Here is a 14,717-nt window from a genome sequence, read left to right on the forward strand (position 1 = left end):
CACCTCCTCTGTCCGGTGCTGGTGTGGTGTGAAGCGGACAGCTCAGCCGAGGCTGCTGGGGCTTCATGTACTGATCGAGGGAGCAAACATTAGTCAGTCCCAGGCTGAGCTGACTTGATCAAGTCTCTGCCTCTGGTGAGGAAGGGGGTGAAAAATCCTCCACCTCAGACGTTCAGAGATGTAACTATCTGTGTCGCTGTGGTCACTCTCCATGTGTCATAAATTATGGTAATGCTAGCTGTCACGTTCTCTCATCCTGGCCACACCTCCGCTCTCTACCCCCCACCCCCTCCCCTACCCACTTTGATGCATTTTTCAAATTTCGCCTTGGGGCAGAGTTATCTTTTCACAGGGGGGGTAAGATACACTTTAAACTCAGTTGGTCATGGCTGTTCTGTGAACTTTGTGTTTTTCTGCTGGGTTGTGAATTAACTCAAGGATTCTGCCACACAGAGTGCTGCTTGTTTATGTGCTGCTTTCCTTCTTTTGTCTCAGTTTTAATAACATTATGAGGCTTTGCGTGCGCAGCAGACCAGTTCGACAAAACCTTTCCACACAGAGGACGTAAACATCATCACTGTCATAGTTTTAAAGATGTTTTATTCCCCCGACTGAGCAGGCCGCATTACTTAGACAATTTAAAGTCTTTTCAGATTGGTCGTTGTTTAATGTGTTGCGTCTCAGCCAGCCTACAGTAATTACTTAAGTGCCATTCTTAAAAAAAATGAGATGAGCAGGAGGCTCGAAGCCTAACTGAGGACATTTGACAGTTTCACCAGATTACAATTCAGGCAGCGTAGAGTCGAATCATTCGATCTGCAACAGAAATGATTTATTCGCAGACACCCTGCTGCCAAAAAGGAATGTTCTTTATTTTATTTTATTTATTTTTTTTACACTAAAGCTGTCCCGCCGGGCAGACGGAGCGCAGAGAACCAGTCAAAGGGAGGAACAGGCCTCCTGCTTTAAGTTTCATCTGCTTTACAGCCAGTACGGCCCCTGAATGTAAATGCTGCTCTCAGGAACAGACGGGGAAAGTAAAGCAGCTGCAGTCAAACTGTTTATAGAAAGTTTACATGACCCACCTCAGCGTTCAGGAAGCAGTAAAGGACCGCCACCACGAAGCCCTGAAGAGACAGAAACACATGAAGGAGCCATGACATATTTGCCTTTGTCTTTACAAACTTACAAATAAGGACTTAAACTAACAGAAGAGAAGACATTCAGTCTAAAAAACACAATTCGTAACCGTTCCACACGTTTTATTTTGTATTTTATTCACCCAATCAGCTCTGATTAGGTATATCAAAATAAAACACTGTTCAAAAGTTTCTTTATACTTTGTCTCCAACAGCARCACTTTTAATCCTGTAAAGTACTCTTGGTTGGAAGTTCTCCAGTTTTTTTTAATTTTTAATCAGAAACTGTCTGTACAGTTTTGCTTTAGCTTTCGCTTTTAACTTAAGCTTTTGGACCTGACGCCATGTTTTGCAGTTTGTACTGAAAATATGAGAAAAAAGGAAGGTCAAGGTTAAAAAAATAAATGAATGGTATCTGAAAGTAAAAAAAAAAATCAAAACTTAAGCATCATCCTTCAGCTGACTGAACATTCAATCAGCTGACAGCACCATCTTGGTGGTAAAATGTTTTCAGTGTCAAACTGTAATTGGGGTAAGAAATAAATGACTAAATTGTGGTTTTAATGACATAATGCCTAAAAATACAGAAAAAAGCAAAAAGGCTAAACTCACTTATTCAGTCTTGATTTTATTTAATTTACTCACAAATTTGAGCAAATCTCAGATTTTGGTATGTTTTTTTCAACTTTTACAGTAGCCTTTTCAACAGTTTACATTAACCCATATTTTTTGTCTATCTCCCTTTTTGAGTTTTGATTTTAGCAACCTTTAGATAAAAACAAAATGTTTTGTTCCCCCCATAAATAAAATGTAATTTCTTCAACTTCCTCAAGACTTAAACAAAATCATTCCTCTGACAATGGTCAAAAAATGAGTGAAAATTTTGTAAAAGTTCAAAAAGGTACATGATTATGAGAATAATTAGCTGCTTGGAAGCAAAATCTGAAGAAACTAGGAATTATTAAAGACTTTATTTGAAGGAAAAATCAGGAATTTAATCTTAAAAGTTCTGAAGCGTTTCCTGAGCCATAACAGCTGGAAAATCTTGATATTTGTATTTTTGTTTGTTTTGTTTTCTTTCAAATGACATTACAAAAATCCTCATTAGAATAAAACAGAAGAATTATTCTGATTAACAAGACAAATAACCATMATCAGAATGATCCAAGTATCAAAATGTAGCTTCAAAAGCAAGAATTTGAACGGGTATAATATTTTACATATAAAATGTGTTTTTTTTTTCTTTACCTGAAAGGATCCTAGAATCAAGTCAAAAATCAGCCGTAGCTCCGTCTTCACTTGCTCCGGRATGAAAGCAAACACAATGAAGTTTATTCCAAACAGTGGGATCAAAAGCAGCGTGGATTTGGCCAGTCTCCTGAAACGAGAAGACAGAGTTTAAACATTTTCTGTCTCTCTGGGTGAAACTGATTTCCAATCCGTCTCTCTGAACACGCCAATAATGTGACTCTGAAGCACTTTTCATTTTAAGCTTCATCTCAGCAGAAGCAGCAGAAAAAGAAAACACCATTAAAAATGTCAGTGGGCGGAAAGCTGAGGCGTTATGGCTGCTGCATGAGACGCTCTAGAACCGGAGGGACAAGAATAGGAAAAGAAAATATGTTTCTATGTTCAAAGAAGAGTTGTCAAATCTGAGGTGGTACTTCAAGCTTTGTACAATAAGTTCAGTCAAATAGTCTTTGTTTACACTTTTATAGGAAGTCAGGAAGAAGTTTTCTTTTGAAGTCCTCATAAAACTAATAAAATAAGAAAATAAATGGATTCTTTTACTCACAAATACTGGTTGGACTCATTTCTTCCAATATCTGGACAGTTGATCTTCTGGCGAAGAATTCGAATGATGCAGATGAAAAGAATGTAGTTCATCTGTGGAGACGATTTAACAGAAGATGACTCAAATGAAGGTAAATAACATTTTAAATGGTAATAAAAGAGGTCGCATAAAGAGATACTGTATCTGCAACAGGTAAGATAATAATTATTTGTAACTTTTACACAAACTCTCAAAACAAGAAATCCATAAAATCTATAAAAGTCCACATTTTATTTAACACATGTAGATATGAAGCCATGTTTAAATCAGGCTCATAATGGAATCCTGAGGCTAAACGTCGTCTTCGGTTCTGACTGAATGCTTGAAGATAAAGATTTCTAAAAATTGTTGATTTGGGCCTCAGTCAAGAATGGCGGTTCCCACATAGTAAAATTTGTCTAGCCCAGTTCTGGCCCACACAGTACACACTTTGCCCAGATACCGCAAAGAATGACAGCCATTTGGTGGGCCAGATGTGGTTTGACAGAGGTGGTYCTTGCTTGGGACAGCACCACATAAAACAAATCACAACCTGGCCCAAATCTGTCAATACCACAACTGGCCCAGTTGTGRTTTGGTTTATGTGGCCCAAATCTCTCAATGTCACAACTGGCCCAGTTGTGATTTAATTTATGTGGCCCAAATCTGTCAGTGACACCAATGGTTCAGTCATGGTTTGGTTCATGTGGCCCAAATCTGTCAATACCACAACTGGCTCAGTTGTGATTTTGTTTATGTGGCCTAAATCTGTCAATGTCACAAATGGGCCAGTCATGGTTTGGTTTAGATGGCCCAGATTTGTCAATGCTATGACTGGTCCAGTTGTGGTTGGGTTTATGTGGTGCTGGCCCATGCATGGGCCACCTCTGGCAAACCACATCCGTCCGTCCGTCCGTTTTCTACCGCTCATCTGGGGTCGGGTCGCGGGGAGAGCAGCCTAAGCAGAGAGACCCAGACTTCCCTCTCCCCAGCCACTTGGGCCAGCTCCTCTGGGGGAACCCCAAGGCGTTCCCAGGCCAGCTGAGAAACATAATCCCTCCAGCATGTCCTGTGTCTTCCTCTGGGCCTCCTCCCAGTGGGACGTGCCTGGAACACCTCACCACGGAGGTGTTCAGGAGGCATCCTAACCAGAAGCCCAAGCCACCTCAACTGGCTCCTCTCGACGTGGAGGAGCAGCGGCTCTACTGAGTCCCTCCTGGATGACTGAGCTTCTCACCCTGTCTCTAAGGGAGAGCCCATGCACCCTGCAAAGGAAATTCATTTTGGCCGCTTGTATTCGCGATCTCGTTCTTTCAGTCACTACCCAAAGCTCGTGACCATAGATGAGGGTTGGAACGTAGACCGACCAGTAAACTGAGAGCTTCGCCTTCTAGCTCAGCTGTATCTYCACCATGATAGACCGGTACAGCGCCCGCATCACTGCAGACGCAGCACCAATCCACCTGTCGATCTCCCGCTCCATTCTTCCCTCATTCGTGAACAAGACCCCGAGATACATAAACTCCTCTACTTGGGGCAGGAACTCCTCCCAGACCCGGAGAAGACAACCTACCCTTTTCCAGCTCAAGACCATAGTCTCGGATTTGGAGGCACTGATCCTCATCCCGGCTGCTTCACACTCGGCTGCGAATTGCTCCAGTGAGAGCTGGAGATCACGATCTGATGAAGCCAATAGAATCTGCAAAAAGCAGCGATGCCATCCTAAGGTCACCAAAACGGACCTCCTCAACACCTTGGCCGCACCTAAAAATTCTGTCCATAAAAGTTATGAACAGAATCGGTGACAAAGGGCAACCTTGGTGGAGTCCAACATTTGACTTACTACCAGCAATGCGGACCAACCTCTGGCACCGGTCATACAGGGACCTAACAGCCCATATCAATGGGTCTGGTACCCCATACTCCCAGAGTAGCCCCCACAGGAGTCCCCGAGGTACATGGTTGAACGCCTTCTACAAGTCCACAAAACACATGTAGATTGGTTGGACGAACTCTCATGCACCCTCCAGGACCCTGCTGAGGGTGTAGAGCTGGTCCAGTGTTCCACGACTAGGACGAAAACCACAGTGCTCTTCCTGAATCCAAGATTTGACTATCCAACAGACCTTCCTAATCCAGGACCCCTGAATAGACCTTATCAGGGAGGCTCAGAAGTGTGATCCCCTATAATTGGAACACACTCTGCGATCCCCCTTTTTAAATAGTGGGACCACCACCCCAGTCTGACAGTCCAGGGGAACTGCCCCTGATGTCCGCGAGATATTGTAGARTCGCGTCAACCAATGCAACCCCACAACATCCAGAGCCTTAAGGAAGGTGCCTTGCCACCGAGGAGCTTTTTAACCACCTCAGTGACCTCGGCACCAGAGATTGCAGAGTCCGACCAAGGGTCCTCAGGCTCTGCTTCCTCATGGGAAGACATGTTGGTGGGATTGAAGAGGTCTTCGAAGTATTCCGCCCGCCGACCCACAATGTCCCGAGTTGAGGCCAGCAGCGCATCATCCCCACCATAAACAGTTTGTGGCGAACTGCTTGCCACCCCGCCCCACCCCCAAGATGCCGGATGGTGGACCAGAATCACCTCGAAGCTGTACGTAAGTCTTTTTTCATGGCCTCTCTGAACTCCTCCCATGCCCGAGTTTTTGCCTCAGCGACCACCCGAGCCGCAATCCGTTTGGACTGTTGATACCTATCAGCTGCTTCCGGAGTCCCACAGGCCAAAAAGGCCCGATAAGACGCCTTCTTCAGCCTGACAGCATCCCTCACCGCCGGTGTCCACTAGCGGGTTCGAGGGTTGCCACCACGACACCTCTGGCAAACCACATCTGGGATGCCCAATCATTCTTTGTGGTATCTGGGCCAAGTGTTTAGCCCATTGTGTGGGCCAAAACTGAGCCAGACAAACTTTGCAATGTAGGAAATCTCAGTTTTCAGAAAACAAGTAAATAATAATGATAAGAAAACTTTTCTATGTGAAATGAGAATTCTGGCATCAGTTCATCTTCTCTGTGCTGAAGTTTGTGAGAAAGACAAGATAAATATTTTACTTTTTGCAGAAGTTGGATAAGTTTGATGAAAAAGCTCAAAGTTTCTCTGATGTAAATGATAAAAAGAATCATTCTAACTTTTATAAACTTACAAAGATTGACGCTAAAATGGGGGTTTTAATAATCCACCAGAACACGTCAGTGTTTTCGATAATATCCCAGCACCTGGTGAGACATAAAATAACTGTTTTATCTGTAGAACGTGACAAATCAAAGGGAGAAAATGAAAAGATTTGTTTGTCTTACCCTACATCATTATAGTAGGCTTTAGCAATGCTCCAAGCTGTGATGAAAACTGCTGGACCCCCTGAGGATGGAGTATATAAATACATACAACCAGAATCCAAAATATTATTTCATTTCTCTGTTTTCTGCAGGCGCTCGATAATAGCACAGAAAATAAAACAAGAAAAGTGGGGGCTGGTTCTCACCCCAGCCGATCAGAATGTAAGCCCAGAAGTATTTCCTCTCGGAGAAGAAAGACACGGCCAGCAACGCGTGAAGATAAAGACCCTCCACCAGGAGCCAGAAGAAACTGGCCATAATACAGTACTGAAAGAACACAATCACCGCTTTGCAGCCGACCTAACAGTGGACACAAAAGAAACAATTTACAGCTTTCACATTTCCCAACACTTTATCTGACGTATCAGACCAAGGTCCGGACACAAAACAGTCAGGTGAAAAGTTCATACAGGACGTCTAACTGAAGGACAACAAGGAAGTTACAAATACTGTATTTCTCAGATTCTAAAAGCAAAAAAGTGATTTCTGTCTTCCTCCAACAAAAAGACAAAAAGTGCAGAAATGTTCCCGCAGAGAGAAAATCCAAGAGTTAAACCCTGAAACCAAGCAGAGGGACACAATCTTCTGGGTGGCTGATGGCTCAACGGGAGCAAACTTCAATCAGAGTGGATAAATTCRTTCAAAATTCAGTCTGTTTCCTCTTAGAAACATGCTGGGAGGGTTGGTCCGGGTTAGTGTGGAGCACAGAGGAACATGTGAAGAGGTTAGAACTGATGGACTGTGAGGAAGAACAGTCTGAAGCTTTCAATGTGGACTGAAGTGTAGAGAGAAGAAATTAAACTAAAGAAATAAGGTGGGAGGGAGCCAGAGACATAAAACTGTTTGTGTCTTTTAGAGATTTAGGTAATAAAACACAGATTTATGCTGAAACATTAAAAAAAATCAAGTAACGTGCTAACAATTTCAATACAAACAGCCAACCAGTGAGTGATGATCCAACAACYGAAAACTTGTATTTTTAAACAGAAGAGCTAACAAGAATCAAGAATCTTTAATAGTTTAATGTTGGAGGACCTCATGCACATCATAAAAGACACATTTGATAGAAAAGCTGCAGCTGATATTGAAATGTAGATAAAGTAAAACACCAACACACGTACAATATAAACCAGTATTACGGTAGTTCTAATGGAACTAAATGGAAGGAAAAAGGAAAAAACTGTTCCAGTAAATCTGTCGGTGTAACGCCTCTTTAGCATATCTCTAACAGCAGCTGGCTCCTGTCAAGTGTCAGAGTTTTAATAAGACCAGATCTGGACTGAGATCTAATGAAAACACTCCGAGGCTTCGCTTGTTGTGTGGCCAAACTCAGGAACTTCAATCCTGAGCCTGATTGTGGCCCGAAGGATCTCTGCTCTGTGGCCGAGAGCCATGTGGGGGCTTAAATACAGCTTATTTGAGAATAAAGGGTGGGGAAAAGAAGAATGGACGGTCTGTAAGGTTCACATATTTAGGAACTGTTTTGTGTTGTGTCTGTTTTAGTATCAAAAGGAAATTWAAAAACTTAAAATGTTTCAGTTTGATGATTTCACGATTAAATGAAGCGGTTGTGACGAGAGTCAGCTCATCCAGAGCCRAGAAATCATCTCATTGTCGYAGTTACATGATGAAAATCACATCGTTTTGTATGCAGAGCAGATCTGTCCCCGAGGCCCGGGCTAAACTTCGTCTCACAGACAAATGTGCTGAGTTTTGTGTGATTGGTTGGGAGTTTGTTGCTGTGTTTGTTCATGCAGTAATGGCAGCATTTTAGAACTGTTGTGCGTTCAAACAACATGGCTAGTTTTGGGGAGTACGTGCATCCCTATCAAGACACTTATAAATATGATCAACTGGTCAAAGACTCACAGATGGAGAGGTCACAGATGCTGTGAACAGAGGRATCTGTCTGCTGAAAAATGTGGCGCTCTTTTTCCATGACTGATATGTGGCCAAATGATGGATATCAAAGTGGAGACTCCAGTGGAAAGAAATGCTGTGTTCAGCAGAGGGAGGGGTTACCCAGGAGTGACCAGGAGTCGACTGTTTGGCGCTGGGCCATTAAACGGGACATATCCTGCTTTTAAATCTWTCCTTTTTCACATTTAAATCATTCAGTTGGTGTCTATATAAAGTGGAACTGCAATGCTTTGGTCTGATTTCCTCCCTATTGTAACTCCACAAACCCCTCTTTCAGCTCTTTTCTGAGGTGTGTCYGAGAGCATCTCATTTTGAGGCTGTCTCTTTAAATGCAAATGAGGCATTTAAAACCCCACCCCCCTTCTGCCATTTTTGTAGTTCGATAGCAGATATTCGATTATCTAGGAAGRCAGATTAAAGGATGTCAACAACGAAAGACTTGTCCATCCAGTTGTAGCTTCAACATCTATGAACTGGCACTACAAACTTTCAACAAAAAATAAAAATGGCGGATTCGCCARATTGSTTAGTCCGAAGTCCATGACCTTGTTTAGCAGTTCAAGGTTCAAAAAACATCAGAGAATAAAAAATTAAAAAAGTTTAGTAGGGCTTTTTCTTCTTCAATGAAACTTTTTTAAGATTACTGAGATGCATCWGGACGCCATGAAGAGTAGAGAAAACTGAAAGGGATGAAAAATATGACCCAAACAAAAWATAAAGATATCTMCGCAGCAACAGGAAAAACTAAATTGAAATTGTCTGCACTCCTAGAGACTCAAAGTACACAACAAWATGTATTTACGGGCYAAAAAWCATGGATTTTGCAGGATATGCTCCTTTTAAGAGACAGGGGAGGAGCTCTATCATCTGTGGGTGGAGCTTGGAGTGGTGCCACTGCTGCTCAGCATCAAAAAGGAGTAAGTTATGGTGGTTCAGGCCTCCTGGATGCCTCCCTTTGGATGGATGGATGGATGGATGGATGGATGGATGGATGGATGGATGGATGGAGACATTGCTTTCTTTTTAGGTAGAAACATTTACTACAGTATATTACATTTACTTCTACAAATTATTTCAGAACAAAAGCCCATTATCAATTGGCCCCATGTTGGATCAAAGAACTCACGGAGCCAGAGGAGCAGTTGTCCACCTCCCCGACCTCGTAAAGAACCACGTCTTTGATGAAGACGGCGATCGCTTTTAAGATAAACGACACAAACAGATGCATGTGGATGTAATTCCTCGTGCAGTGGAGTTTTCTGCAGCAGACAGAAGAGAAAAACAAAAATACAGACAAACAAATCAGTAAACAGGGTCTGCGTGTTAATTGTTAAAATATCTGAGAGTTAATGGTCCAGAATGACACTGAATTAAATTATAATCAGGTCTCTGAATTCATTTGTTACTAAGTGGGTGCATCCACTTCAGCGCAGATTGGAGGCTTTTTATGGTTCTTTACACATCTCAACAACACAGACTAGAGAGGTAAATTTTAAAATGCTTTTGAAATGTACAATTATCCAAATATTTAATACTTTTTACCTCCTGATTAAATTATCATTCTTGGATAGATTAAATCATTGGTAGGGATGGAAAGTGGTGTAAAGTTTCTTTCTTTTCTCTGCACATTCTGTCCCCAGAGCAGGAAAAACATTTATTTCTGGCACTAAAGCACATTTCAAATAATTTAATGCCCCCACCGGAGGCATTACGTGTTCATTTTTCCTCATCCACAGCTAGTACAGCTTGTTCACGTTCTGTCACAGCTGCATAAAAAAACCCCACTATTGTTACACACCATCATTGTGGTTTGTTATCAAACCGTCTTTTCTGGGGTGGTATGGAGGTTAGCAGCATGAACTGAAGATTTTCTGTGTGGAGGTGGTTGAAAGCTTTGTGTGGGGTTTCCTCTCTGGATACTGAATGATTGGACTTATTATTATTATTGTTTTGYGAAGATGTTTTACCCAATTTAAACTAGAAAGTACCAAGACTAAAAAAAAGCTTCATGGATGAGTCAAAAATCATCTTTAAAACAAAMGAAAATGAATCATTTTGTTGATCAAATCTTAATGTCTGGTCAGTTGTGGGCACAGCTAAACAAATAGTTAGCTTTGCTAACTCATAATCCACTAGCTAAAAATATAGCTTACGAAAAAAATAGCTGAAGCTAATGCTAACCACTGTCGTGAATGTCACTCAGCCTGCGTTACACGTCTTTGTCTACTTCCAGGCAGCTGAAGACMAGTGTTAGGGTGTTAGTTAGCTGTTAGCAGGCTTAAAATTGGCAAAAACTAATTTAGTTTATGCTAATTAGTGCGCTAATGATTTTCAAATTTAGAGAAAAGGCTAATCTGCTCATCAACAAACAGCAGCAGAAACACACTGAGGTCGTCAAAGTGGATGAGTTAACATGAGTTAAACTCAATTACTTAAAGCCGAGATCCTCCAACAATCTATCTGCAACAGGTAAGATACTTATTGTTCATAGCCGTTCCTAAACATGCAGCCTAAAATGATCTGTACTATCCTTTTAACAGCAAAATGTCACAAACATCTTTAAAATAAAATTAATTTCAAGAACCACAGACAAACCCTTAGTCCTACATCATTGTAGAAAAAGTTCTACTTTTGTTGTGAAATCCTGTGTTAAAAGTTAAAAAGTTAAATGAAAAAGAAAATTAACTTTATTCTGCACAGTCTGATTTTCGTTTGAGCCTCCATGTGGTGTGACTAATCTTCCTGCAGCAACATTCAAGCAGCTTTCAGCACATCCTCAACATATTAAACAGAAAATACATCAATCATTTTATAAGCCCCGAAGACCAGGACGTGTCCACTAAAATCAGATTAATCAAGTTTGAGTGACAAATCGAAGGATTTATATTTCACATTTTAAAACAAGCTTGATTTTTGTTTTTGGCTGAATGTGAACTGTTCTAAGACTGACAATCTTTCTTGAATATTTGACCCTGGAACAAATCATTTGTCTTGTTTTTCATGTCACCTCAAACCACCAGGTTAGTATCAATCTTATGTTGTAGCCGAGACCCGGAAATACGCATTTAAAATGTTTTTTTTTCTCAACAACTGACATCATGGTTCATCTTGAAGGTGCTAAAAGGTCACTTGGGGAGAAAATTTAAACCCTTACAAGTCATATTGGGAAGAAAAAACAAAGTCTGATGGATTTGACTCTAATCTTTGTCTTTGTGGAGGAATATTTAGCTGAATGACTGATTGATACAATCTTAAAATATGATTAAACTTAAAGATGTAAAACATCAAATCTTGTTGTTGTGATTGGAGATAGTCTTATTCTCATGGATATTTTATACTGAAAGAGAAACTGCTGGGGCAGGGAGAACAAGGCACACTTCTACCAAGTCAGTGCAGTCACGGAGAGCCGCCTATGTCTCCTCGCTGTCGCTTTCAAGCCCAAAAAAATGTCCAGTCTCCATCCACAAGTTCTTTATCTTATGAGTTTTGGAACAGTTGTAATGATGGCTGTTTTCTAACAGAAGAGTGTTATTCAAGCCATCTGTTGAAACGTCCTTTATTTTTTCATATCACAATACATATTGCAGGGTTAGAAAAAAAATATTAAAATTTTCCGATACTGTGCAGCCCTAGCAGGGGAGTTACACATCCACGTCTCACTTCTTGTGAATCAAAAACCAGACTTTAATCAAAGGACAAGCTTAAGTGTTGAACTAGACCCCCTCATCTTCACTTCACTTACTCCACAGGTTCATCATTTTCTTTTTAAACGTGGCAACAAGTTGAAAATCATGCATCTCCGATGGAAACCAGCAGTAGTCTGTGATATTTTTACCTACCTGAAGACGCAAAGGATGACGATAGCGGTGATGAGCGAGACAAGGGAAACGCTGTGCCCGATGGTGTAGCCGATCTTCACCTGCCAGAAAAACTTCCCCTTTAAGAAGAAAAAACATCAATGTAAACTGTATTTATAAAGGTTAAGCCAAGTGTTAGTTAGGTAAAGTACCTGTAAGTAATCCAGAAAGGATGAAATTACATTTTATTTTAAATGTTTACAACTGAAGAAATTTATGGTTATCAGAGATTAGCACTGATGTTAAAAGCACAACACTATACTGTTAGGTTTTCCTTTTATAATGTTGACAATGTTTAATCTATTATGTTGTGATTGACAGATTAGTTACATGTCCGAATTATAAACAACACATAATTAAAACGTTATGACATTAGGTGAGAATTTTGTCTGAATGCCTGTGATTCAGCCGTAGGTCAGTAGGGGGTGAACACGGGCATTGAAGACCATGTATAAATGGATGTACTTCCTGGTTTTCGGGCAGTGTGGTTTCCTTGTCAGCCGGTGGCAATAAAACCTCACTCGGTTCCAGAATTCTGGTTTTGTATGGTTTTATTCCTTCTATAAATCATTTTATTTAACATTGGTGGTTTTCATGTTGACTTCAGTCTTTGAACACGTATTTTTTCTTACAGTTTTGGTGACCCCGACGTTTGGCTGAAAGTCGAGAATCTGTGTTGGGGCTTCGACTGCTAGCATTGCGGTGCGGGCCTTTGTAATCGATGTACAGGTGCAGGAAACAGGTGAGCAAAATCATTTTTGCTTTCCATCTTGTTAACCGAACAGAACGGTGTGGCGATCGGTGTTTTCTGCGGGCTGGGCTGTGTGTCGGGGAGTTGAAACAGCCCCGCTAAGTATTAGCGTTGCTAGGCTAAGGCTGTGTGTCAGCTTAGCAACAACAACGTGTCGTTCGGCATAGTCAAAACATATTCTTGAACTCAGGTCATTAGGTTGAAACAAAATTTTCAGGTTAGCCTGATTATGTTTTTGAAGCTGATGAATCAATAAGTTTTGACAAGGATTTCTGTATTTTTATGTCTATTATTATTATTACTTTTTAAGGGAACTGTAGTAGCTCAGGGGTCGGTTCGTAGTCTTGTATTCTCGAGGCTGCTGGTTTGAGCCCAGGTTGCATCAGGAAGGGTAAAATAGTTCCAACTCTCTTATGTGAGTTCGCTTCTACCCCTGCAGAAGGTAGCAGCTGAAAGAAAAACATTTTTTGTTTTCATAAGTAATTTGCAGGTCTACAATTGTTGTTAACTCTTTAATTAAGTCAGTTTCTCAAGATTGAGGTCTTCAAATAGCTATCTGTAACAGGTAAGATATTAATGGTGCAAAATGTTTGCATAGAACCTCACTTTAAAAGACACAGTGTTTAAAATCAGTCCAAAGGTATTCAATGGATTTACAGAAAAAAATTCTTGGTTTTGGCTTTGCTTGTGTTCGTGTCATGGTGCTGTCTGTGGTTGATGAAAATAAGATTTGAAGCTTTGCATCCTGCGGTACAAGAAGACACGGCGTATGCTGAGGGATGGACATCAAATTCCTTTTAGAGTCCCCGACTCTGTGGATCTGTGACTGAATCCCTGTGTGGCATACTAATGAGACTGCCTCTGTGACTCACAGAGCCCACTGCCCACCAAGAAAGCTTTTACTGCCGAGCGGCGTTCATCCACTCTTCACCTTCATCAACACAGACAAGATTAGCTCTCTGCACCACAACAAACACAAGTAAGACAACACGCAAGTATTTATTACCCTCCAACCCCGAGTCGTCGTGAATAACCTCTCATAATGTCTGATAACAAGCAGGACTTCACTTCGGCCCCTAACCTTGTCACTAAAATGCGTTTGCGCTTAAATGATGCTTCGACAAACAGCGAGGAGCGTCTACTTATGTTCATTTTTAATGATGCCAGAATATTCTCCCCTCTTTTAGTTCATGAATTGTTTAGTTTAAACGAATAAAAATCTTTAGAAACACATGAACTATTCAGAAGCAGCTCACAGGCGAGTAAAGAAACAGTGTCATCATATTTATGCCTGGTTTTATACAGAAAAAGTGCTGCTTCTTACATCTTAAATGGATCTTAGACCACTGTCACGTTGGCCTTGATATGGGATTTCTCAACCACTTTACTAAAAGTTGCTGTTTTTGACACATGAAAACTTGTAATTACTTAAAAAAACTGTGTTTTTCACACTTCACTTAGGAATGTTGCTGTTTGTCAAGGACACAATGCATTCTGGGAACGATATWGATAGGTTACAGTTGAAACAATCAAATGTGATGCTTAAATTAGCTCTGGTGCTATCTCCATGTAGATTAGCTCTAAAGCTAATGTCATACATATTTGCACGAGAACTCTATATTTATTAACTGGAGCTAACACTATGCTTTTAAACTCTGGTGCTAATGCCATATTAGCTCAAGAACTAACACTATTTCTAATAACTCTGGAGCTAACACTATATATTTAGTCTGAAGAAATATGGAGAAATTATATTCTAATATTCTGAAGAAATTTGGAGAACTATAAGTGAATTCATGCCAATTGTTTTTTGAATTGATGTCTTTTTATTTTTATTTCATTTTTAAATGTTTTAAGTTGTTTTGATTATTTGTTGTATTTTTA

At 40.7% G+C, this 14,717-nt stretch overlaps 1 protein-coding gene across 1 annotated transcript in view; it reads right to left on the reverse strand.

The window, feature by feature from the left end:
• Positions 1-14,717, reverse strand: part of vipr1b (vasoactive intestinal peptide receptor 1b) — a gene marked incomplete at its 5' end in the record, with an annotated part of 33,901 nt that overhangs the window by 3,664 nt on the left and 15,520 nt on the right. The window contains 8 exon segments of the mRNA XM_014002200.1: positions 1,086-1,127; positions 2,388-2,517; positions 2,935-3,026; positions 6,113-6,185; positions 6,267-6,327; positions 6,452-6,605; positions 9,352-9,484; positions 12,065-12,162. Coding sequence (XP_013857654.1) covers positions 1,086-1,127; positions 2,388-2,517; positions 2,935-3,026; positions 6,113-6,185; positions 6,267-6,327; positions 6,452-6,605; positions 9,352-9,484; positions 12,065-12,162 — 783 coding nt within the window.

Source organism: Austrofundulus limnaeus, unplaced genomic scaffold (genome assembly GCF_001266775.1).
Source record: "Austrofundulus limnaeus strain Quisiro unplaced genomic scaffold, Austrofundulus_limnaeus-1.0 Scaffold12, whole genome shotgun sequence".
Classification (NCBI taxonomy): Eukaryota; Metazoa; Chordata; class Actinopteri; order Cyprinodontiformes; family Rivulidae; genus Austrofundulus; species Austrofundulus limnaeus.